This window comes from Podarcis erhardii (genome assembly GCF_964252035.2).
Source record: "Podarcis erhardii genome assembly, chromosome: 6".
Lineage (NCBI taxonomy): Eukaryota > Metazoa > Chordata > Lepidosauria > Squamata > Lacertidae > Podarcis > Podarcis erhardii.
Genome location: NC_138510.1, coordinates 90,412,693 through 90,436,752, shown reverse-complemented (window position 1 = coordinate 90,436,752; position 24,060 = coordinate 90,412,693). Strand labels below are relative to the sequence as shown.

At 47.4% G+C, this 24,060-nt stretch overlaps 3 protein-coding genes across 5 annotated transcripts in view; 2 read left to right on the top strand and 1 right to left on the bottom strand.

The window, feature by feature from the left end:
• Positions 1–7,204, bottom strand: part of ADCY10 (adenylate cyclase 10) — a 69,777-nt gene extending 62,573 nt beyond the window's left edge. For 2 of the 3 annotated variants that reach the window (XM_081865633.1, XM_081865635.1), the window contains exons 1-4: positions 6,933–7,204; positions 6,258–6,362; positions 2,706–2,744; positions 1,603–1,746 (exon numbers count right to left, since the gene is read on the bottom strand). In XM_081865633.1, coding sequence (XP_081721759.1) covers positions 1,603–1,746; positions 2,706–2,744; positions 6,258–6,362; positions 6,933–7,083 — 439 coding nt within the window. In that variant the 5' untranslated portion in view covers positions 7,084–7,204. The remainder of the gene's footprint in view (positions 1–1,602; positions 1,747–2,705; positions 2,745–6,257; positions 6,363–6,932) is intronic. The other variant, XM_081865634.1, reaches the window with a different exon arrangement.
• A 4,937-nt stretch (positions 7,205–12,141) lies between these two features.
• Positions 12,142–15,453, top strand: LOC309343918 (leucine-rich repeat-containing protein 52-like). The gene is made up of 2 exons (XM_081866146.1): positions 12,142–12,871; positions 15,191–15,453. The coding sequence occupies exons 1-2, from the start codon at positions 12,235–12,237 to the stop codon at positions 15,445–15,447; spliced, it is 894 nt and encodes a 297-aa protein (XP_081722272.1). The 5' UTR covers positions 12,142–12,234; the 3' UTR covers positions 15,448–15,453.
• Positions 15,454–19,502: 4,049 nt separating this feature from the next.
• Positions 19,503–23,829, top strand: LOC309344258 (leucine-rich repeat-containing protein 52-like; the record flags this gene model as incomplete). The annotated part of the gene is made up of 2 exons (XM_081866508.1): positions 19,503–20,163; positions 23,383–23,829. The coding sequence occupies 2 exons, from the start codon at positions 19,503–19,505 to the stop codon at positions 23,670–23,672; spliced, it is 951 nt and encodes a 316-aa protein (XP_081722634.1). The 3' UTR covers positions 23,673–23,829.
• Positions 23,830–24,060: the final 231 nt, after the last annotated feature.

Here is a 24,060-nt window from a genome sequence, read left to right as displayed (position 1 = left end):
TGGGCCAGCAGGGGGATACTGTAGATAGTTTTCACTCAGGTCCACATATGCAAATAAGGGATTGAAAGTGACGTTCAGTGATTGGATAGTTACAGAAAATGGTTACTGTTGCGTTCTAGTGGAGCTCTATATTAGCAGGCTGGCTGAACCCTTCAGTTCAGTTCAGTTCTGTTCTGGCCGGTGAATAAACAAGAGCTGTTTGAAGAATCGCTGTGTCGTCTGATATGTTCACCCACAACTTAACAGAAAGAAAGAAGACTCTGTGAAAGGAACAGTTAAGTAAGGGCTCGTCAACACCTTGCAGGGGTCCATGAGGGTTTCCATGCTCCCCATGCTTTCTAGCGGTTTTTACATTGCCCTGCCTCTTTCCCCGGGGAAAGCCGCTCCTTATTACTGAATTAGAGCCAACGCCAATGCATGGGAAACCTGATGGATGTTTGCTCTGATTCCGCAGTAAAGAGCTGGTTTTCCTGGGGGCAAGCAGCTGGACAAGTGGGACTGTGGGTGAGCCCTGGCAGACCATGGGAGGAATAGAAGAGATTTAGGTAACTTCTGTGTGATACATGGCTGTTAAGTGAGAGGGATTGCCTGCTGGCTAGAACCAAGGGTTGATTCCATCAATGGTGTCTTCAAAAAAATTTACCCATCACTTGGGAAGACAGGCACACTAATGCCAGTGTACTGGAAGAAGCAAAGACTACCAATGACAAAGCAATGATTCTTCAACATCAACTCCATTGGATTGGTCCTGTTGTGCGGATGCCTGTTTATCTTCTTCCAAAGCAGCTACTCTATTCCGAACTTAAAAATGGAAAGCGTAATGCTGGTGGTCAACAGAAGAGGTTTAAAGACTCTCTTAAAGCAAATCTAAAAGAAATGTAGTATAAACACCGACAATTGGTGTTATGTACTGAAGTTCTCACCCTGGGCCAGCAGGGGGATACTGTAGATAGTTTTCACTCAGGTCCACATATGCAAAGAAGGGATTGAAAATGACGTTCAGTGATTGGATAGTTACAGAAAGTGGTTACTGTTGCTTTCTAGTGGAGCTCTATATAAGCAGGCTGGCTGAACCCTTCAGTTCAGTTCTGTTCTGGCCTGTGAATAACAAGACCTGTTTGAAGAATCGCTGTGTCGTCTGATATGTTCACCCACAACTTATCAACTAGGAAACACTGGCCTGCGAGCGCTGCAATTGGAGAGCAGCCTTTACCAAAGGTGTCATGGGCTTTGAAGATGCTTGAACTCAGGACACAAGGGAGAAACATGCTAAGAGGAAGGCACATTTGGCAAACCCTCACCATGATCAACTCCTGCCCGGAAACCTCTGTCCCCACTGTGGAAGGATGTGTGGCTCCAGAACTGGCCTCCACAATCACTTGCAGACTCACTGTTAAAACCATGTTCATGGAAGACAATCTTACTCGCCTAAGAGTGATCGCTAAAGAAGAAGAAGAACCAGGGGGAAATTATAGCAAGAACCCCTGAGTGTTCCTGCCTTGCTGTGCCAGTCTGTGCTCCTGTCTCTCTCAGGCAGAGGCACACATTTCGACTTTCCACGCATCACAGGCTCTGAGCTCCATGTAGAGGAGGATGAAGTACCTATCTTAACGCGCAATTCCAGTCCCACCTCTGTATCACGAACCCCGTACTCTTGCTGGATGCTGAAGCTACATTTCAGAGCCAGAGTGATGATATCATTTATATGGCATCTTTCTACCTTCCAGAGTGCCAGCAATGCATCCCCTAAAGAAACCAGAGAGAATAACAATAATAATTATTATTATAATTTATTTATATCCGACCCATCTAGCTGGGTTTCCTCAGCCACTCTGGCCGGCTCCCAACAAAACATTAATAATAATAATAATAATAATAATAATAATAATAATAATAATAATGTGATAAAACATCAAACATTAAAAACTTTCTTAAACAGGGCTGCCTTCAGGTGTCTTCTAAAAGTCAGATAGTTGTTTACTTCCTTGACATCTGATGGGAGGGCGTTCTACAGGGTAGGTGCCAATACTGAGAAGGCCCTCTGCCTGTTTCCCTGTAACCTCACTTCTCACAGTGATGGAACCGCCAGAAGGCCCTCGGAGCTGGACCTCAGTGTCTGAACGATGAGGGTGGAGACGCTCCTTCAGAAAGACTTGTATTTGTGACTGAAATTCCCAGGGGTCAGAAAAGGTTATTTATGTATGCCACTACTGTGGCCTGTGTTTTGTTAGCTCAAAATGGAAAATGAGTGAGGTCCCAACCAAAAAAGAAAGGCAACTTAAGCTGACAGAATATACGCAGATTGCAGACTTATCATATAAAATAAGAGAACAAGAAGAACATAGGTTTAGAGAAGAGTGGAAAACATTTGTTGAATATATTGAATCGTGTACAGTTGAAAACGCTAGCAGCACTAAGATGAATTCAACAGTGTAAATAAGTTTTGGTGGATGCAGTAATGGAATACTGAATGGTTTAGTTTTTGTAAAATATGTAGGGATTTATGATATGGCAAACGAACCATGGAAAAAGAAGAAAGGAAGTGATTGATATCGTAAGGATGTATAAATGAGTACTTTAAATTGTAAAATAGAAAATTTAATAAAAATTATATACAAAAGAAGAAAGACTTGGATTTGTAGAACATACAATTGAAAGCACACACACACACACAGGTGTGACACCCACCCACAGAAGGGTCCTACCTGCAAATTTCAAGACATCGCCTCCAAACACCAACACCTCTGCAAGGGAAAGAGAAAGGGAGAAGGGTTACAGAAGTAGCTTCCATTGCTTTCACAGTTCTTCTTGTTGTGACGTGGGGTTTGTGATTTCAGCTCTCTTGACATAATATGCTGGAGACAGTTCTCTAGTAACACTTCTTTATTAAGCAACAAGACTGAGACTTGAGTAGGGGAGAGCTACATTTATAGGGACAGGGAACTAGCAAGAAAGGATACATTTTGGAGGGAACAATATCAGGCAATCACAGTCCTGCCTTTTGGAGGCAACCAATAAGACAGAGGATCCAAATACAGCAGCTTAAATGAACCAATAGTAGCTGTACCCTCTGGAACCAAAAGGCAGTTACTTTACCCTAATGCAAATACAGACAGTAATAATACAGATATAAAATCCTTTGACTCAATAAACAACACTTCTAACTCTCTGTGTGCTCTTAATACCTTAAGAAGACAGACAAGGGTATAAAGTTTTAAATTGGGGTTGCTTACTTCACCACCTCAGCCCCTAAGATAAAGGTAAAGGGACCCCTGACCATTAGGTCCAGTCGTGACCAACTCTGGAGTTGCGGCGCTCATCTCGCTTTATTGGCCGAGGGAGCCGGCATACAGCTTCCGGGTCATGTGGCCAGCATGACTAAGCTGCTTCTGGCGAACCAGAACAGCGCACAGAAACACCGTTTACCTTCCCGCCAGAGCGGTACCTATTTATCTACTTGAACTTTGACGTGCTTTCGAACTGATAGGTTGGCAGGAGCAGGGACCAAGCAACGGGAGCTCACCCCGTCATGCGGATTCGAACCACTGACTTTCTAATCGGCAAGTCCTAGGCTCTGTGGTTTAACCCACAGTGCCAACCGCGTCCCACCTCAGCCCCTACCAGGAGGAAAAAAGAAAGACAACTAAAGTTACAACCCAGAAAGGGCACTGCCACTTTCTGCTGCTTTTCCTCCCTGTGGGCATTAATTAGAGGCTGTTATTAGTCCACCAGTATCGATCGCCCTTATAGCAACTGTGGGTGCTGGTGGGCCACAATTCCCAGTTTAAAATCCAGGCTCGAGCCCTCAGGAGAGTTCAATGATCCCAAAATGATCTGAGATTTGAACCTTGATCCAATCAAGAGAGTATTCTGAACTTGGGCTCAGCCATAGGACAGTGCCAAAAGGGGGTGCCCTCCACTTGCTCCCCAATTTCTGGACTCCTGGAGTCCAGGTTTTGGTCCATCTGGCCCTCGATTGCCTGTCGTGACTGGCAGTGGCAACAACGCCCCAACCTTTACAGCTGGAGTCTCTCCTAGCCCTGATGTCAGAAATCCTTTGAATATTCCAACCTCTGATCTTTCACTTTCTACTTAGGGCTTAGGTCAGCTCAAAATTGGTCCTGGCCATATTTTAGCCCTTGCAGGATCGCCTGGCACTTCCCAACACTGTCTGAGTGCTGGGACGATAGAATATCACTGGAACCAAAGTGAGGGTTGTGATGTGAGGTTGTAGCCTCTGCCTGCCCCTCCTCATAAGGGTATCCTGTTCAGGGGATCCGGAGGTGTGGATCCTGTCCGATGCCCAGATGTGGGCTTGGGACATGCCACAACTCCAATAGGGACCCCTCGGGGTGCCCCTATGTGATGGCCTGGGAATCCGATTCAGAGGCTGAATCCCAGCCTGCACAGGAGTCCCCACCTCCAGGGCCGGCTGAACTGGGGCAGGGCCTTGATTCTGAAGCGCCTGCACCTGTGCCGGATCCTCAGGAGCAGGCACCAGGTGTATCCACTCTGGCTCTGGAGGTGGTTCAGGACTCAGTGCCTACAGGTGAGTCTCCCCCTGGGTCCAGTAACCCTCCAGCCTCTCCTGAGCTGCAGAGGCTCAGGGCAGAGAGGCGAAGGGAACTGGTTTCTCCCAGGAGGAGTGCTCGCCTTAAGGCCAGGAGAGGCGGGTCTCCTGGGGGCCGGGACCGCCCCTGGCCTCAGAGAAGATAAAGGCCAGTCAGCCCGGTCCCAGGTTGCGGGAGCAACGTCGTTGAAGAGCTGTTTCGGCCAGCACCCAGTCCTGTTCCCCCAGAGTTCCTGTCCTTGCCCGGCTCCTCGCTGTGGACCCCGCTTCACCCGTGGAGGACTGTCTGCCGACCCTCGACTCAGGTCCTGGACCTCGCCCCACGGTAACCTCCCCTGTGGACCAGCACACCCTATTTGATGTAAGTCATAGGTATTGGCAAAACCTATTTGGTGTTTTGCAACTTTCCGACTAGTTGCAGGACCTTAGCCAGACCTAGCAGAGTCAATGCAGAATCCACGGAAGCAATTGGCGACTTGGCTGCAGACAGGATAGACGAAGCTGGAACCAGGAACTTGTAGTTAGGTGTTTATTATATACAGTGGACTATTTACAGGAACAGAACACGGATCTTTAGCTTGCTCTCCTATACACGACTTACAACTCCTACACTGACACAGAACTCTGAACCTCTGAACTCCTGAACAAACACATTCCAGTTAGTAGGCCAATAATTATCACTCCCTTGAGAGAGCTTGACCAATCAGGGAGCTGTCTCCATGTCTCTGTTATCACCAGGCAGACTTACTCCTTCAGATTGCCTTCTGGCTGTCTTCCAAACCTTAATTGACTCTGTGTGAGTAGCTGCACGTACACAGTTTCCCAACAATAGGGCTCTGTTGGTGGTTTACCCTTAGTTGGATGCCCTGCAGACGGGCAGGAGTCAAGATATAGCATGGCTTCACCCCAATGCATAAGCCAAACCGCTTACATCTGTAACCAATAATGTTGTGGCCTATTTGAACCCATAAACCAAAATGTGGAGTGATGGGAATGTACAGTCATATGTGGTGGGGTTGTCTGTTAGTTAATGAATTCTGGAAACAGATTGGTATAGAAATATCGGGAATTGTGGGAAGGAAGGTGGAAATAAATTAATGGTTCTTATTACACTGAGTAGTACCGAGTTAAAAACAAAAGAGGAATGCAAATGGGTAAATTTGATGGTAATTGCAGCCAGACAGGTTATAGCGAGTAATTGGAAAAATGCAGAAGAGCTAGGGGTGAACCAATGGAGGAAAAAACTGAATAATATTATAATTTTAGAATACCTGACTGTGAAATACATAGAATGAAAGGGTTTGAGGTCAGTGAGAAAGAGGAGGATTGATTTGAGAATATATTGAATTATTTGAGTAGGTTTGAACAATTTGGGGCTTATTAAAATGTTAAAAGTTAAATACACCTTGTGGAGGGAGGAGTGTTAAGGTATATGGAAGTGTACATATGGTTAATTTGAATATGTTATTATTGAACTTTATTGAATATGTATATTATTGAATATGTATATTACTGAATATTGTATACCCAATGTATCAGCCGCCTGGGGGGGTTTCACTGTTTGTGTTTTGGTGGTTGGTAAAAATAAAAAATATATAAAAAACCAAAATACTTGTGTATGTGTGCTCATTATCTACTAGAGAACTGCAGGGTCACAGGGTCTTGGCATTCAGGTTGCTCTACTTACCTTCCACGATGTCTCCCACATAGTTATTAAGGGCCAGCGTTAGCTCATCAGCACCGCGGTCGAGGTTGGTGGTCATGCTGAACTTTTCGGTCAGTGCCGTGAAACCTTTAAGATATGTAAGCACTTGCTATTAGTGAAACACAGCTTGAGTTACAGCCAAGAGGATGGAAGTGGGAAAGGCAGGCGGAAGGTTTCACATCACTTTGGGAGACGGTTTCTTTTCTTCCCTTCCCCCCACCCCCCAATATTTTATTATTGGGGGCTGACTGCTTTTATGCATGGCTGGCTTCTGTTTTGGATACAAGCCTATGAGAGAAGCGAGAGACCCTCTCGGGGTGCAACGCTTTGAACTCCTCCCCATCAGGCTCAGGTTGTATATCTGTGTAAATAACCCATATGTCATAAAGACACCACAGTCTCCACTTTGCTGCATTTCCAAACTCTGCGTAAGCACTGGGACCCCTGGATTCTCGCCCTGCTGAGGAGTTTGGGGTGGCATGAAGCAATATGAACGCCTGAGAAGCTGGGTTTATTTTCAGTATGGAGGGACTTGCGCATCCTTTACCCATCAGGACAACAATTTGAAGTCCCTCAACTCTCTTCCTTTCTTTCTTTGAAGTGCCTCCGAAATCTGCTCCCGTCCCTCCCTCCCAACGCCGATCTCCCCTTGCCTACCTGAAATGTCCACAAAGAGCAACACGCCATCAAAGCTCTCAATGAAAGGCACTTCCTGGGAGAAATCACCATAAACTATGAGGTCGGGGACATGAGCGGCTACTTTGCCGAGGTTCGAGATCTCAAACTGCTTCTTGTCCTCACTCGTCATTCCTGCTGAGCAATTATGGAGACGCTGTCTCAGAGATGCCGGAGAGAGGCATTGGGACTTCTTACCTGGTGCCTAGGGACCGGGAGGGGAGGGCTCCTTCCCGCACCTGTGTCGGCAGCATCTCTTTTGTCAGCCCCATGTCACAATGAAGTGACAGAGGGCTCTTCTCCAATAGCAGTTACTTAAAGTTGTTTCCTCCCTAACAACGGTTGCTAGGCTAAACGTACTCATTTTGCCAAAGAACCTACTGGGACGCAGGTGGCGCTGTGGGTTAAACCACAGAGCCTAGGACTTGCCACTCAGAAGGTTGGTGGTTAGAATCCCCGTGATGGAGTGAGCTCCCATTGCTCGGTCCCTGCTCCTGCCAACATAGCAGTTCGAAAGCACATCAATGTGCAAGTAGATAAATAGGTACCACTCTGGAAGGAAGGTAAACGGCGTTTCCGTGCGCTGCTCTGGTTTGCCAGAAGCAGCTTAGTCATGCTGGCCACATGATCCGGAAGCTGTACGCCAGCTCCCTCGGCCAATAAAGCGAGGTGAGCGCCACAACTCCAGAGTCGGCCACAACGGGACCGAATGGTCAGGGGTCACTTTACCTTTTCAAAGCTGTTTCCTTCCTAACAACAGTTGCTAGGCTAAACATACTCATTTTGCCAAAGAACCTACTGGGCCAAGGGCCACTGCAGGCCCCCACCCCACCCAAAGGGCAAGCTAAACTCCAGCAAATTCTTTTAGCCGCGGGCCGGTCCACTGTCCCTCAGACCTTGTGGTGGGCCAGTGAAGCAGCACTGGGGGGCAGAGCTGGAAGAAGAGGCGAAGGGGGCAAGTAGTACCACCCCTCAGCCCCAGCCCCTGTTTAAAATGGCGCTCAGCCAGCTCAGCCCAGCCCCCTTCCTCCTCTAGGCAGGGCAGGGAGAAGCCATTTTGCATCCATACGATATCAGTGACTTCCCTTCTTCTCTTTCCATGGTTCATTTTACATATCATAAATTCCTGCATATTTTACAGAAACTATATCCATTCAGTATTCCATCATTTTGTTGTTGTTTAGTCGTTTAGTCGTGTCCGACTCTTCGTGACCCCATGGACCAGAGCACGCCAGGCACTCCCGTCTTCCACTGCCTCCCACAGTTTGGTCAAACTCATGTTCGTAGCTTCGAGAACACTGTCCAACCATCTCGTCCTCTATCGTCCACTTCTCCTTGTGCCCTCCATCTTTCCCAACATCAGGGTCTTTCCCAAGGAGTCTTCTCTTCTCATGAGGTGGCCAAAGTACTGGAGCCTCAGCTTCACGATCTGTCCTTCCAGTGAGCACTCAGGGCTAATTTCCTTAAGAATGGATGTGTTTGATCTTCTTGCAGTCCATGGGACTCTCAAGAGTCTCCTCCAGCACGATAATTCAAAAGCATCAATTCTTTAGCGATCAGCCTTCTTTATGGTCCAGCTCTCACTTCCATACATCACCACTGAGAAAACCATAGCTTTAACTATACGGACCTTTGTCAGCAAGGTGATAGCTCTGCTTTTTAAGATGCTGTCATTCCATCATTACATCCATCAGAACTGTTGAATTTATCTCAATGCTGCCAGCGTTTTCAGCTATTCACAATTATTTCCCATATATTCAATAAACATTTTCCAATCTTCTCTAAACGTATGTTCTTCTCTTATTCCATATGTTAAGTCTGCAAGCTGTGCATAGTCTGTCAACTTACCGTATTTTTCGTCCCATAGGACGCTCCGTCCCATAGGACGCACCTAGTTTTTTTTGGGGGGGGGAAATAAAGGAAATTTTTTTCCCTTTATTTCCCCCCCAAAAGCAGGTGGGGGAAACCGAACCAGGTCGAGGAACAGTGGGATGGCGGCGCTGCGCCTCCCTGCTGTCCCCCGAGCATGTGGGGCTGGCCGATGTCTGCCCGGCGCGAGGGGCACTCTGCTTCAGGGTGCCCTGCGCGCCGGGCGGCAGGCTGCTATCCGTAGCGTGGGGAGCCCTGTGGGGAACTCCTGCAGGGCTCCCCACTCTGCGGATGTCTGCCCGGCGCGCAGGGCGCTCTGCTTCAGGGTGCCCTGCCCGCTGGGCGGCTGGCTGCTATCCACAGCGTGGGGAGCCCTGTGGGGAACTCCTGCAGGGCTCCCCACGCTGCAGATGTCTGTCCGGCGCGCAGGGCGCTCTGCTTCAGGGTGCCCTGCCCGCTGGGCGGCCGGCTGCTATCCACAGCGTGGGGAGCCCGGCGAGGAACTCCTGCAGGGCTCCCCACGCTGCGGATGTCTGTCTGGTGTGCGGGGCACTCTGCTTCAGGGCGCCCCGCCACCGGGTGGCAGGCTGCTATCCGCAGCGTGGGGAGCCCTGCGGGGAACTCCTGCAGGGCTGCCTAGGCTGCGGATGTGTTCCCGAAGCGCCGGGCATTCTGCTTTCAGACCGCCCGACGCTCCGGGAAGCATGCTACTATCCGCAGCCTAGACAGCCCTGCGGGAACTCTCGCAGGGCTGCCTAGGCTGCGGATGTCTTCCTGAAGCCTGGAGAGCGACAGAGGTCGGTGCGCACCGACCTCTCTCGCTCTCCACGCTTCAGCGAAAGCCTGCATTTGCCCCATAGGACGCACCCAGATTTCCCCTTCATTTTGGGAGGGGGAAAAGTGCGTCCTATAGGGCGAAAAATACGGTAAGTTGCCAATCTTCTTTAGTTGGGACCTCGCTCGTTTTCCATTTTGGGGCTAACGAAACACTGGCCGCAGTAGTGGCATACATAAATAACCTTTTTTGACACCTGGGAACTTCAGTCTGAATTATCCCCAATAGAAAGGACTCGGGGGGGGGTTGGGGGGGAGTATTTTAAACATTTTTTTCAATTCAGTATAGATCATTTCCCAATACTCTTCTACCCTTTTACCCTTCCAAGGGCAAATCTATAGCACAGACTTAAAGTAGCTTTACTGTCCTTGCTTCTCCCCAGGGAACTTTGGGAAATGGCCTCATGCCCCCCACCCCAGTTAGAATTCCTGGGATATTTGGTGGGAAGCATTGCTAGGTAAACTTGCATAAGACCAATATTGGCTTATGGTGTAGACATGTCCAAAGAGAAATAAAGCCAGTTTTACCCGTATCCTAGAGCCTTATTGGCACAATGGTGAAGAACAAGTCTAGTACCCACCAAGGAAGAATGGCAGTGTAAAATGTTCAAATATGCTGAACCGGCTGGTCTGGCGAATAGGATAAGAGAAAACGAAGATGAGGAATATAAGGAGGGATGAATAATGTTTATTGAATACTGTAAGAACCAGTATAGACAAATACAGTGGTACCTCAGGTTACAGACGCTTCAGGTTACAGACACTTCAGGTTACAGACTCCCCTAACCCAGAAATAGTACCTCAGGTTAAGAACTTTGCTTCAGGATGAGAACAGAAATTGCGCCACGGCGGCACAGTGGCAGCAGGAGGCCCAATTAGCTAAAGTGGTATCTCAGGTTAAGAACAGTTTCAGGTTAAGAACGGACCTCCAGAACAAATTAAGTTCTTAACTTGAGGTACCACTGTACATAGTTTAGCAGGTCTCGAGTATATATAATGTCCAGTAGCACCTTAGAGACCAACTAAGCTTGTTCCGGGTATATAAGCTTTTGTGTGCATGCACACTTCTTCAGATACACTGAAATGGAAGACACCAGACCCTTATATATAGTGGGAGGGTGGGGTGGGGTATTTCTCAGAAGGGTAGTAGGAGATGGGTGATTGACTCAATGGCTATGGTAAACCTATTGACAACTGTTAATGACTGCAATTAGTCCTATAGGAAAAAGCAAGGGATAGTATGCAGATGATTAGCATATGTAATAAGGCAGGAATCCAATATCTCTATTAAGACCAGGTATTTCCATAGTTTTCAGTTTACAGTAGTAATAAACTGCAGTCATTAACAGTCGTCAACAGGTTTACCATACCCATTGAGTCAATCACCCATCTCCTACTACACTCCTGAGAAAGAAGTGTGCATGCACATGAAAGCTTGTACCCTGTGATGGCCTGGGATTCGGATTCGGAGGCTGAACCTGAGGAATCTCAGCCTGCACAGGAGTCCCCGCCTCCAGAACCAGCTGAGCCGGGGCTGGGGCCTGAGCCTGAAGGGTCCTCACCTGTGCTGGATCCTCAGGTGCAGGCACCAGCTGAGTCTGCTCTGGCCCCTGAGGTGATGGAGGACCCATTGCCTGCAGGTGCTCCACTCTCAGCCCTGTCAGGGGAAGAGGAGGTTGCCTCTGGGTCCACTAACCCTCCAGCCTCTCCTGAACTGCAGAGGCTCAGGGCAGAGAGGCGGAGGGAACTAAGTTCCCGCAGGAGGAGTGCTCGCCTCCAGGCCAGGAGAGGCGAGTCACCTGTGGACCGGGGCTGCCCTATGCCTCGGGGCAGATAAAAAGCCAGCCAGCCCCAGTCTCAGGTTGCGGGAGCAACATTGTTGGTAGCCTGTTCCTGCCTGCACCCTGTCCTGCTCTTCTGCCAGAGTTCCTGACCTCACCCGACTCCTTGCCTTGGACCCCGCTTCAGCCTTGACGGACAGCCTCCATACTGCACCATCGACCTCGGACTGGACTCGGACCTCGCCTCTCGGTTAGCCCCTGGGACCAGCACATACCCAGAACAAACTTAGTTGGTCTCTAAGGTGCTACTGGACAATTTATTTATTTTTATATATATATTTCGACTGCGTCAGACCAACACGGCTACCTACCTGAATCTAGCATAGAGTTTTTAATAGATAACAAACTGGATGATTAAAAAGATGTGGATTACGTGGAGCAGTAGAAAAGCAAAAGGAACCAGGAAAAGGATGGAAGGGAAGTCATATGGTATATGTATACATGCTATATTTGGTATGAAGTTGTAAGTGGGACAGGGGGAGGGGAGGGGGGTTAAATATGCTCTTTGTTCCTGTTTTTGAAAATGCAAATTTTTTAAAACAAAAAACAAAAAAACAAAATATATGACCTAGGCAGTAACTCCTTGATACATCATCACTCCAGATTTGTGGGCCAAACTGGTGATGTCATAAAGGCAACTGGTACCAACTGGGATGACATGGGAGCTGGTCCAGCAACAGGAAACACTTCTCCTTTAGTGCTGAAGGGAAACCCTTCATCTTCCGTTTAAAGTGTATAGGATGGGACATCTTCTGCCCTCTCTCCGTACTTCCACACCCTTGTGGATAGCCGTTCTCATTGTAATAAGATGGACAGGAAAGGGCCTTAGCTGTCCGTCAAAGTGCAGCTGTGAACAAAAGACAGTGAATTGCAGCAGGAAGGCTTTAGACAAAGTTCCGGGCTCAATTCCGCTGACCACCAGGGAGTTGATTCTGTCTGACAACAAACTCGTCACGTTGCCAGTATTAGAGATGAGCTATCTGAACGAACTGGTCTATCTGGACTGCAGCCACAACCTGTTAGAAATGGGCCTAGATTTCACCTTTCCCGGTATAGTCAAGTTGACGTACCTAGACCTCAGTTTCAATAGACTCTCCTTTGTAACCCCTTACACTTTCTCGCAACTCAACAAGCTGCTGCTGCTGAATCTCTCAAGCAACCCCTTGTTGGTGGAAGTGAAGGACAAAGCCTTTGACAGCAACCCCCTTCTGAGATTTGTGGATATGAGCGACTGCGGCTTGACGTACGTTGGCGGTGAATTATTCAAAGATCTGCACAACCTTCATAGTTTGAGACTGAAGGGGAACCCCTGGAATTGTGACTGCAGTTTCTTGGAGTTTTGCAACTGGATGAAGAAAGCTGATGTTGTGTATCCAGGTGAGACCATATTCCAGGTGTGAATTCTGTGGGGCGCCTTCTCCTGTTCGCAGGCACCAAGGACGCGGGACGAGGCACCCTGAGAAGTGGTACCAAGGAGGAAGAGGAAGATAAGCATGAGGAAATGGGAGACAAAGGATGAGCAAGTAAAATCCTCAGTGATAAATTGGACAATAGATATTGCTCATAATATAGACACGGAAGCCTGGGAATGATTGTGGAATAGGGATATAAAATTTACAGCATGTTATAACCTAAGAGATAAATGATATGAAAATGATATATCGCTGGTATCTAACACCGAGTAAATTGGCCAAAATGTATAAATCTAAATCAAATAAGTGTTGGAAATGTAAAGAGAAAGAAGGTTCTTTTTATCATATGGGGTGGTCTTGTACGAAGGCTAAAGCTTACCAGGAAATGATATATAATGAATTTGAAAGGATGATTAAAATAATGTTTGTAAAAAAAACACAACAACCCGGAAGCTTTTCTTTTGGGAATTATAGGGACAGAACTACTTAAACTGTGCAGAAATTTATTAATGTATGCTACTACAGCGGCAAGAATGTTTTTCTCCCCAAAATGGAATGAAGCAGAAGTCCCAGCAAAGGAAGAATGGATGCAAAACCTCATGGAATATGCAGAAATGGCAAAATTTGCTGGAAGAATAAGAAATCAAGATAACAAACTTTTTTATAAAAGAATGGAAATGGTTTATTGAATATTTAAAGATAAATTGTAAACAGATAGGAATATTGGCATGATTATTGTAATAACCTGCCATTTCATAAGAGTATATATTTAAAGCAGATGAATAAATGAGCAAATTAAATTACAGTGGTGCCCCGCAAGACGAATGCCTCGCAAGACGGAAAACCCGCTAGGCGAAAGGGTTTTCCATTTTGGAGGTGCTTCGCAAAACAAATTTCCTATGGGCTTGCTTCGCAAGACAAAAATGTCTTGCGAGTTCCTGTGGGGTTCCCCCCCCTTTTTCTAAGCCGCTAAGCCGCTTATCTGCTTATCCGCTAAGCCGATAAGCCGCTAAAAGCCGCTAAAAGCCGCTAAAAGCCGCTAATCCGCTAATCTGTCAATGGGCTTGCTACGCAAGACGAAAAAACTGCTAGACGAAGAGACTCGCGGAACGGATTCTTTTCGTCTTGCGAGGCACCACTGTATTTTGGATATGCAGAAAATATTTAAAATAAATTTAAGGAACCGCATTATACATTTCACTGATTTTACAATCTTTTTGACATTTTAAAACTTGACTTCCTTCCCCCTCTTTCTGCAGTTCCATAAGTTTTTGTATCCTTCTTCCTTTGCTGGGACTACTTCTTCTTTCCATTTTAGGGCAAGTAACATCCTTGCTGCAAATATTGCTCTATTTCCTTCACCGCCCCCTTTTGACACTTGAAGTGTAGATTTTTAAGTATTGTGTTTTAATGTCGTAACTCATCCTGGGACCTTAGAGTGAAGGGCAGCTAAGTAACGATGATGATATGCTGCTGCTGCTGATGATGATGATGATGAAGAAGAGGAATACAGTGGTACCTTGGTTCCCAAACTTAAACCACTCTGGAAGTCCATTCCAAAACCAAAGCATTCCAAAACCAAGGGATGCTTTCCCATAGAAAGTAATGCAAAATGGATTAATCCATTCCAGACTTTTAAAAACAACCCCTAAAACAGCAATTTAACAGGAATTTTACTATCTAATGAGACCATTGATCCATAAAATGAAAACAATAAACAATGTACTGCAGTCACACAATCAATCAGTAGCTGAACTGGGTTTTACACAAAAAACGAAAACGCAAAATAAATAGCAAAAACAGACAGCGTAACACTCAAAACAGAAGTGTGGCACTCAAATCGGAAGCGTAACACTCAAAATGGAGCACGTTTGGCTTCTGAAAAAAGTTCTCATACCGGAACACTTACTTCCGGGTTTGCAGTGTTTGGGTTCCAAGTTGTTTGAGTACCAAGACGTTTGAGATCCAAGGTACCACTGTATATTAAACTTTAAATCTAGCTTATGTGGAGAAAGGTCAGAGAAGGTGGAGATTGTTCATAATATACTGGTGGTGGTGGAATAGGTCTGCTCTAGAGCATGAATGTCTGACCCAACTGAAGATGCCCTGGACTTCTGTGAGCCAGAGAAGTTTCCTCCCTTTCACGATCTCTCCAGGGTTCTTCACTCGTTTTTTGCTTGTCCTTGGTCTGTTAAGGCACATTCCTATTATAGATCTACCACTTAACAAATTAAAATGCTGACTGTAACTCCTCTTAAATTTGTTTGTTTTTCCCTCTCCCCAGACTCTGAGGAAATGACCTGCAACAAACCAGAACTTCTCAAGGGTCTGACAGTCAATGTGGCCGAAACGAAGCTCCACTACTTCTGCCTTGTCCATTTAGACTTCCAAGATTTCGTCTTCTTGGGTCTGATGGCCATCTGCATCTTTTTTGGAGGGACTCTGGTGGCCTGGCTGGTTGGGCTAGCCACAGTGATATATTATCACCCCGTAATGAAGGTGGACGAGGAACTGGACGAGGAGGAATACAGAATGATTTAGACCTGCTGTTTTGGAGCTCTGAGGAGTGTCAATGGCTTGTAGACCTTCTGTTTCATTGCAAAATCCATTTGCTGACGTTTCCCCACCTATTGAGGATGGTCTCACTTTCCCCCTCCTTTGTGTCCACAAGTATAACCTTGCAGTATAGAACGGGGCATGACTCTGCCAGGTGTCAGCGCCAGGGTAGAGAACATGGGAGACTGGGTGCTTCTGGGTGTGCTGGGCCCAGGGCTTTACCCAAGCAACATGGTCCAGGTCCGGTCCCGAATCCCAGGGTTCCACGAGGTGTCAGGCAGGCAGGACACGAGGCAGGAAACCAGGCAAGGTCAGGCACAGGGTCTCAGGCAGGTTCTAGCAAGGAATTCGGTGCTGAAGGATCCTGACATCTTCCTATGCAAGGTTGATGTCTGGGAATTTGTTTGATGCATTGTTGTTGTTGTTTAGTCGTTTAGTCGTGTCCGCCTCTTTGTGACCCCCTGGACCAGAGCACGCCAGGCACTCCTGTCTTCCACTGCCTCCCGCAGTTTGGTCAGACTCATGTTTATAGCTTCGAGAACACTGTCCAACCATCTCGTCCTCTGTCATCCCCTTCTCCTTGTGCCCTCCATCTTTCCCAACATCAGGGTCTTTTCCATGGAGTCTTCTCTTCTCATGAGGTGGCCAAAGTATTGGAGCCTCAGCTTCATGATCTGTCCTTCCAGTGAGCACTCAGGGTTTGATGCATTACTGTATTTTAATATTTGGTTGGAAGCCGCCCAGAGTGGCTGGGGAAGCCCAGCTAGATGGGCGGGGTATGAATATTATTATTATTATTAATATTAATATTAACTAACTAAATGCCCAACCAATGTTTAAAATGTAAAAAGACTCAGCTGTTTTTGCTGCAACAGACTAACCCTCTGTAATATCTTGGACTAAAGGAGTTGTTCTGTGAACACATAGAATAAGTGAATGAGGTAAGAGTTTCTTGGTCTGTCTGAGTGTGTTTGAGGAGGAGATTTAATATTTTAGGATAACGCCTTAGAGCTTCCTTATGGCAAGAGGCCCTTTCCGACAGCCTTTTATCTCTGTTGGGGTAACGGCCGGTCCTGATCCACCAGTGACTCACCTCCCTGTCTTGCCCAAAGACGAACGCTCCTCCTGCGAGTACTCAGGTCTCTCCTTCTCTCAGACCTCAGTCTCTGCAGCTCGGGAGATGTCGGTGGGTTACTAGACCCAGGGGCCGCCTCAGCCTCTCCTGACCCAACCAGTAGTGGAGCAGCTGTAAGTGATGGCCCAGCTGAAGGCAATGAGGGAATCCCCGCATCTGGAGCCAGGACAGGCTCAGGCTCCTGACTCAGCCCAGCTGGTGTTTGTTGCAGGGGAACCTGTGCAGACTGGGGCTCTTCAGGATCAGGCCCCAGACTTGGTTCATATGTCGCCTGAGGCAAAGGATCTGGTGCAGACTGAGACTCCTCTGGTTCTGAGTCTGAGCCCGAGTCCCAGGCCATCACACCGGGGTGAAAATCCAAGTTTTGGCCCCTGAGACATCAAAGGAGTCAAGTGGGAAGGAGGTTCCTGGGGGGTGGGGAGTGTGATAGCCAATAACTGGTGGCCCACCTGCTCCATAAGAACTGAGGACATTTCTGAAAGGGCCCCCAAGCAAAGGACAATTGCGGCCATTGATTTAGAGGAGTGGGGTCAGATGTTGTATTTGTCTCTGGGACCCTGTGTGCGCTTCACACATGACCTTCAAACATGCTTGCACAAAGGGAATCTTTTATGTGGGTCAGCTGCCCACCATGCTGGAAAAAAATGTCAAAAAGAGCTCCAAAGTCAGTATTTCATTCCCACGACAAGAGCACAAATTTAAATGGCGTTCCTTGCAGGGGAGGGAGAGGGGAGAATTCTGTTAATCAATGGGGTGCAGCATTGAAACCAAATCACGAGTGCCTTTCTCCTAATACAGTGGTACCTCAGGTTACATATGCTTCCAGTTACAGACGCTTCAAGTTACAGACTCCACTAACCCAGAAATAGTGCTTCAGGTTAAGAACTTTGCTTCAGGATGAGAACAGAAATCGGGCTCCGGCAGCGTGGCGGCAGCAGGAGGCCCCATTAGATAAAGCGGTGCTTCAGGTTAAGAACAGTTTCAGGTTAAGAACAGACCTCCGGAACAAATTAAGTACTTAACCCGAGGTACCACTGTACCTGCTACATTCATACTCCCAAATGAAACAATAAATTCCTAAAAGAGAGAGAGAGGGCTCATACTAACAATAGCGGTGGAAAAGGGGTGGGAGCCTGTTCATTCAACAAGAAAACTCCCCAAAATGAAGAAAGATTGGAAGTTACCTATTCGGTGCTTAGAAGAGCTCTTGCAGATGTATACAGGTTGCAAAGCTGTGTGTGTGTGTGTTTTATTATGTATTATTATTCTATTTTGACAAAGTCATAATCAGAATAAAAATGTGCTCCCCACCACCGAGACCATTCCATTGTACACTAGTGGCCCAAATTGTGGAAACCTTGTGGGGATAAATGTATTTCCGAGGTCGGATGGCTCACAACACCACTTTTGGGGGGAGTAACACCATAAAATTATATATCAATGGAAGGATAATTTAATGAAGAACGTAGTTGAAATACTTTGTTGTCACTTGTACAACTTGTATACAGTGAGATTACACAAGCACCCCCCCCACACACACACTCTGCTCTCTTAGTCTTAATTCCCCCCATTTACTGACGCACACCCAGCAAACCCGGAAGTCAGTTGCCCTGTTGTTATCTTTTCATTCAGCAGCTTAACAGCCCACGGACAGAAGCCATTCTTTACCCTGTTGGTGCGACTAATCATACTTCCATATCTTCTGCCTGAGGGCAGGAGATCAAGAAAGTGCCGGCCAGGGTGTGAATCATCCCTAAGAATTTTCCTCACTCTCCTGAGGCAACATTCTTCCGCTATTTCATCCAGCGGATTCACGGGACAGCCCATAATATCTTGTGCTGTATTCACCACCCTCTTTAGGCACTTCCTATCAGATGATGTCCAACCAGTGTACCACACCGTGATGAAGTATGAAAGGACACTTTCTATTGTGAACCGGTAGAAGGAGATCATCAAATGTTGATTGACATCGTTCTTCCACAATACTCTGAGGAGATGGAGTCTCTGTTGGGCTTTCTTAACCACCTGGGCATAGCTGTCAACTTTTCCCTTTTCTTGCGAGGAATCCTATTCAGAATAAGGGAATTTCCCTTTTAAAAAGGGGAAAAGTTGACAGCTATGCACCTGAGTTGTATTTATTTATCTGAGGTAAAGGTAAAGGGACCCCTGACCATTAGGTCCAGTCGTGACCGACTCTGGGGTTGCGGCGCTCATCTCGCTTTATTGGCCGAGGGAGCCGGCGTACAGCTTCCGGGTCATGTGGCCAGCATGACTAAGCTGCTTCTGGCAAACCAGAGCAGCACACGGAAACGCCGTTTACCTTCCTGCTGGAGCGGTACCTATTTATCTACTTGCACTTTGACATGCTTTTGAACTGCTAGGTTGGTAGGAGCAGGGACTGAGCAACGGGAGCTCACCCCGTCGCAGGGATTCGAACCGCCAACCTTCTGATCAGCAAGTCCTAGGCTCTGTGGTTTAACCCACAGTGCCACCCGCGTCCCTCTATTTATTTATTTATGTAATGCACTCTCAAAGATGGGAGGGGAGTTTACAAGTCTGAATTAAGCTCCATTACACAAGGCCTGTCTGCCTGCCTGCCTTCTCAGTCTTGGTCTCTCTAAAATTTTCTTGGCGATTGCCAGCCACTCTCAGGTACAGAAGACGTACACTCTCTCTTGTGTACACACACAAAGCATGCCCAAAACCTGTGTAGGGATGAACCTTGGATGACATAAAGGTGTCAACTGGCAGTCAACACGATACAGAACAGCAAGTGGCCGTTTTGCACATTCAAGAAAGTGAGCTCTCTGCCCCAGGTGCTTCAGTTGGCAGTTTGCCTGGCGAGCGAAGAGTTTGCAGAAAGCAGAGCACCTTGAGCTCTCCACAGGATCGGTGTGGAGAAGAAATGGCTCCCCGCCCAGAATGGAGTGGAGAAGATCGGGGTGCAAAGGGAGTCGGGTGCTGCTTGCGGTGGGTGGTGCTGCTCCTAGGAATTGGCAGGACGGCAGAAGGTGTGTCGTGTCCCCAGGGGTGCACTTGCGAGTATCTGGCCGTGAACTGCACAGGGAAGAGGCTCGCAGAGTTCCCGGCGACCATCCCTCTGGACACCAGGCAGCTGATCCTGGCTCAAAACCAGCTCAGCTACTTGCCATCCGTGGAGCTGAACTTCCTCAGCGACTTAATCTATCTAGACTGCAGTGGCAATGCTTTGGGCCAAGACCTGGATTTCACCTTCGTGAGCATCATCAAGCTTGTCTACTTGGACCTCAGTTTCAACAACCTCACCTTGATCACGTTTGGGACCTTTTCCCAGCTCGGCAGCCTGGTTGTGCTCAAGCTCTCCGACAACCCCGGCCTAGTGGAGATTGAGAAGGACTCCTTTGCCAACAATACCTGGCTGAGGCACCTGGATGTGAGCCGCTGTAGCTTGACGTTCATTGATGCAATTACCCTCAGGGACCTGCCCAACCTGAGAAGCCTGGGCTTAAGCGGGAATCCCTGGTTCTGCAACTGCTCCTTCATGGAACTGTGCAGCTTCATAAAAGAGAGTGGCATAACTATCCCAGGTAAGTGGGAAATGCTGAACATCTAGGGGACGGTTTCCCATCTCCAGGTGAGCTGTAGGGTGCTCACTCAGCTGCTGGGCTGAGAGGGTGAGCAGTCTGTGGACTCAGGACAACTATGGCGTTTGGCCTTTAAAAATAAGTCCTCTGCATTCCTATGCTTAGAGCAAAGGCTTGTACCACTACTTTGCTCCCCTGCCTCATAACAGTCAAAGCCAAGGAGGGACAGCAATAATTTGCTTTTCAATGAAGTGGCAGTACAGTGGTACCTCAGGTTACAGATGCTTCAGGTTACAGACTCCGCTAACCCAGAAATAGTACCTCAGGTTAAGAACTTTGCTTCAGGATGAGAACAAAATCGTGCTCCGGCGGCGTGGGGGCAGCAGGAGGCCCCATTAGCTAAAGTGGTGCCTCAGGTTAAGAACAGTTTCAGGTTAAGAACAGACCTCCAGAACGAATTAAGTTCTTAACCCGATGTACCAATGGGAGAATAAGAAGCTCTTTGAAAATGTCAAGTAAACACACACAAATATTTCGTCTTGCCCCCTTCTCCCCTCATCAGCCATCAAGGCAACAGAGAGCCCTGGTGCTGTTTATCCTGAATTTCTTGTGATTCCAGAGTCAAAATATTGTGTGCAAGCTTCTCCACTATTCTGAGCTGAGTGTTTCTTGCTTTATTATGTGCGGTTTTGCTGATGCCATTCTTTTCAGCTGTTGTTGCTTCTTATTGTTGAAGAACCATCTAAAAGGCTTGCCGTATTATCATGGTAGTTTTTTGGGGGGGAGGGGGAACCCATGCAATTCACAAAATTTCTTTTTTTTACACGTTACAATATTTCTTTTATTATTATTATTATTATCAATTCTTTATTGATTAAAAGGCTTGCATGTCTATACAAACATTATGTACTATCTCTTAACAGGTAAAAAAAAAAGAAATTATATAAAATAGAAAATTTATAAAGAAATAAAGAAGTAACAAAGATCAGAAACAAAGAAATCAAATTTTAAAAAAGAAAAAAGAGACAGAGTTATTTACATAGTAAAAGTATGCAGCACAATCCTTTCCACTGTTTGATATAACATTCTTTTTTACACAGGTTTACACTGTATAATATCATTTCTTTCTTTCTTGTATACATTCCTTTGATCTTTTTCTTTACAAATATCACTCAATTTCTGCTAATACGGACTTTCAATCCTTCCTTCGCGCGTTTACCAAAGCGGAGGCCCTTTTCCATTAATTCCGATACACAACTCCCTTTCTGGATCCTTCCCTCCCTTCCCGTATCCTAAGCAGAGACAAAGCTATGCTTCTAGAAGAATATTTCTATTCCTGCGTTGTAACTCTCAGAGAAGGGGAAGGGGAAAGAAGGAGGCTGTTTATGTGTCAGGGAAGGCAGTTCTGTTTCCCACTTATGTCACACAACTCACCTTATAGCCTTGCCACGGCTGTTTCAAATAGCGAGCAACACTGTCGGTGTGTGAAACAGACACGTCCCTCTGCATTCCTCTGCGCCTTGTTTGAGAGCAGCGGTTAAACTTTAATGCTGGCTGCAAGATTATCTGGCAACGAGAGCTCCTCTTTCCTTCTGGAAACGAAATAAGACACACCCTCCTCCATGCCAGCCGGTGGCACAAGATGGCACATCATGATAACTTTGCGGCTCCACTTGACCGCTGTCTTCTACAGTATGAGAGTGAGCTCACGGCAGGCAACCTGTCTCCCTCCCAGTCTTTGAGAGCTGCACTAGGCGAATGGTGAAAGTCCAATAAAACTAGGTGGTTCTGGTGCCAGAGTTGGGTGGTCCAACACTGCATGAGTTCTGCCAATGGCATCACCACCGTTTGGGCAACTTGGGAAACGGCTGGCACTGTGCTCTAAACGACTGAGCCTCTTGGACTTGCCAATCAGAAGGTTGGCGGTTCAGATCCCCGCGACAGGGTGAGTTCCCATTATTCTGTCCCGGCTCCTGCCAACGGCTCCCCAAAGATCTCTCCAAACTAGGAGATGGGTAGCAAAATGGGCAAATGAGGTTCTGTGTAAGGAAGCACAGAGGGACCACATCGCCACAAAGATGGAGTTGGGCTAGGTCATCTTGCCCAACTCCCAGCCAACCCAATGCTACAGCATCCTTGGTACATGGGGGATGTGGGTGGTGCTGTGGTCTAAACCACTGAGCCTCTTGGGCTTCTCAATCAGAAGGCTGGTGGTTCGAATCCCTGTGACGGAGTGAGCTCCCGTTGCTCTGTCCCAGCTCCTGCCAACCTAGCAGTTTGAAAGCAAGCCAGTGCAAGTAGATAAATAGGTACCACTGTGGCAGGAAGGTAAATGCCGTTTCCGTGCGCTGTGGTTTCCGTCATGGTGTCCCGTTGCACCAGAAGTGGTTTAGTTCTGCTGGCCACATGACCCAGAAAGCTGTCTGTGGACAAACACCAGCTCCCTCGGCCTGAAAGCGCCCCATAGTCGCCCTTGACTGGACTTTACCGGACTTTACCAGGCCCATAGCCAGGTGAATGTGACCCATCTGCAGGGCTGGCCCAAGACATTTTGGCACCCGAGGCAAACCACAAAATGGGGGGCTTGCCACTGCCAGGGGAGAGGGAAATAATGCTTGCGCATGCGCACAAGCTATTTCCAGTGCTGCTCCGATCCGGAAGTGGGCAGCCGTGCAGCGCAGCACCAGTAAGAGAGGGCGGCGGCAGCGGGCGGTGGGGGTCGCCACGGGCCGGATAAACGAGTCCCTCGAGCATTATCCGGCCCACGGGCGTTAGTTTGGGGACCCCTGTCATAGCCAAATCACCCTTGGATTCACCCACTAACATGGACTAATAATAGCTTTTCATTCAGTATTCACCAAGACAATTATTTCAGAAGGATTACCAAGAAAACCCACCTCAGATGCAGAAATCTTTTCCCCCAAAGTGATGGAGAATTCTGCCTACCCCTCCAAGAATATCTGTCCCCTGAGAATGGGTCCAGTAATCAGTCTATTGGGCAGTAAGCATTCTGGCCTGCCATTTTAGATGCTTAGTAGAAAGATAACAACCATAAATGCTGATTTATTTTGTTTCCTGAAATGTATATACCACTTGACTGGAACAGACATGAAAGCAAGTTAGGTTGGAGTTTGAAGTGGAGGGTGTCTTACTGGGTCTGGAGAAGATCAAGGCCACAGGCCTCTAGACATGTCCTTAACTGATATGTTTTTTATGCACAAGTCGAGACTTGTTGTCCCTCTTGCGTTTCCTCTGCAGACTCTGACAACGTCACCTGCTACAGCCCAGCTTTTGTGCATGACTTGACGATGCTGGAAGAGGCACAGGAGCAACTGAATTATAAATGCTTCATCCATTTTGATGACCAAGACTATCTTTTCCTGGGTCTGGTTGGGTTCTGCATCTTCTCTGCCGGTACAGTGTTTGCCTGGCTCTTGGGAATTTGCGCGGTTGTATATGAATTCTTAACTGCGACAGGAGACAATGAAGACGAAGAGGACTGGGACGAATGAGCCTAGTAGACTCTGAAAACGGACTTGGTGATATATTGAGAGCGTCGTCCTATGTATCTTTACTTGGAAGTAAGCCCCGCTGATCACAATGTGACCAGGACTGCAGTCTACCACGCATGTCCTACGAAGCGATCCTTTTTGAAGACAGTGGGGCATACTTCAGAGTAAATAAGCATAAAATGCTTGAAAGTAAAGACATCCTCACAGTGGCGTAGCGTGGGGGGTGCAGGGGGGGGCCGGTCGCACCGGGCGCAACATCTGGGTGGGCCGCGCTCGCACTTGCAGCTCTCTGCCCCCTGCTAAAATCCACGGGTTAGGGGGCGCAAATTACTTGCCTTGCCCTGGGTGCTGACAACCCACGCTACGCCACTGCATCCTCAGAATCATA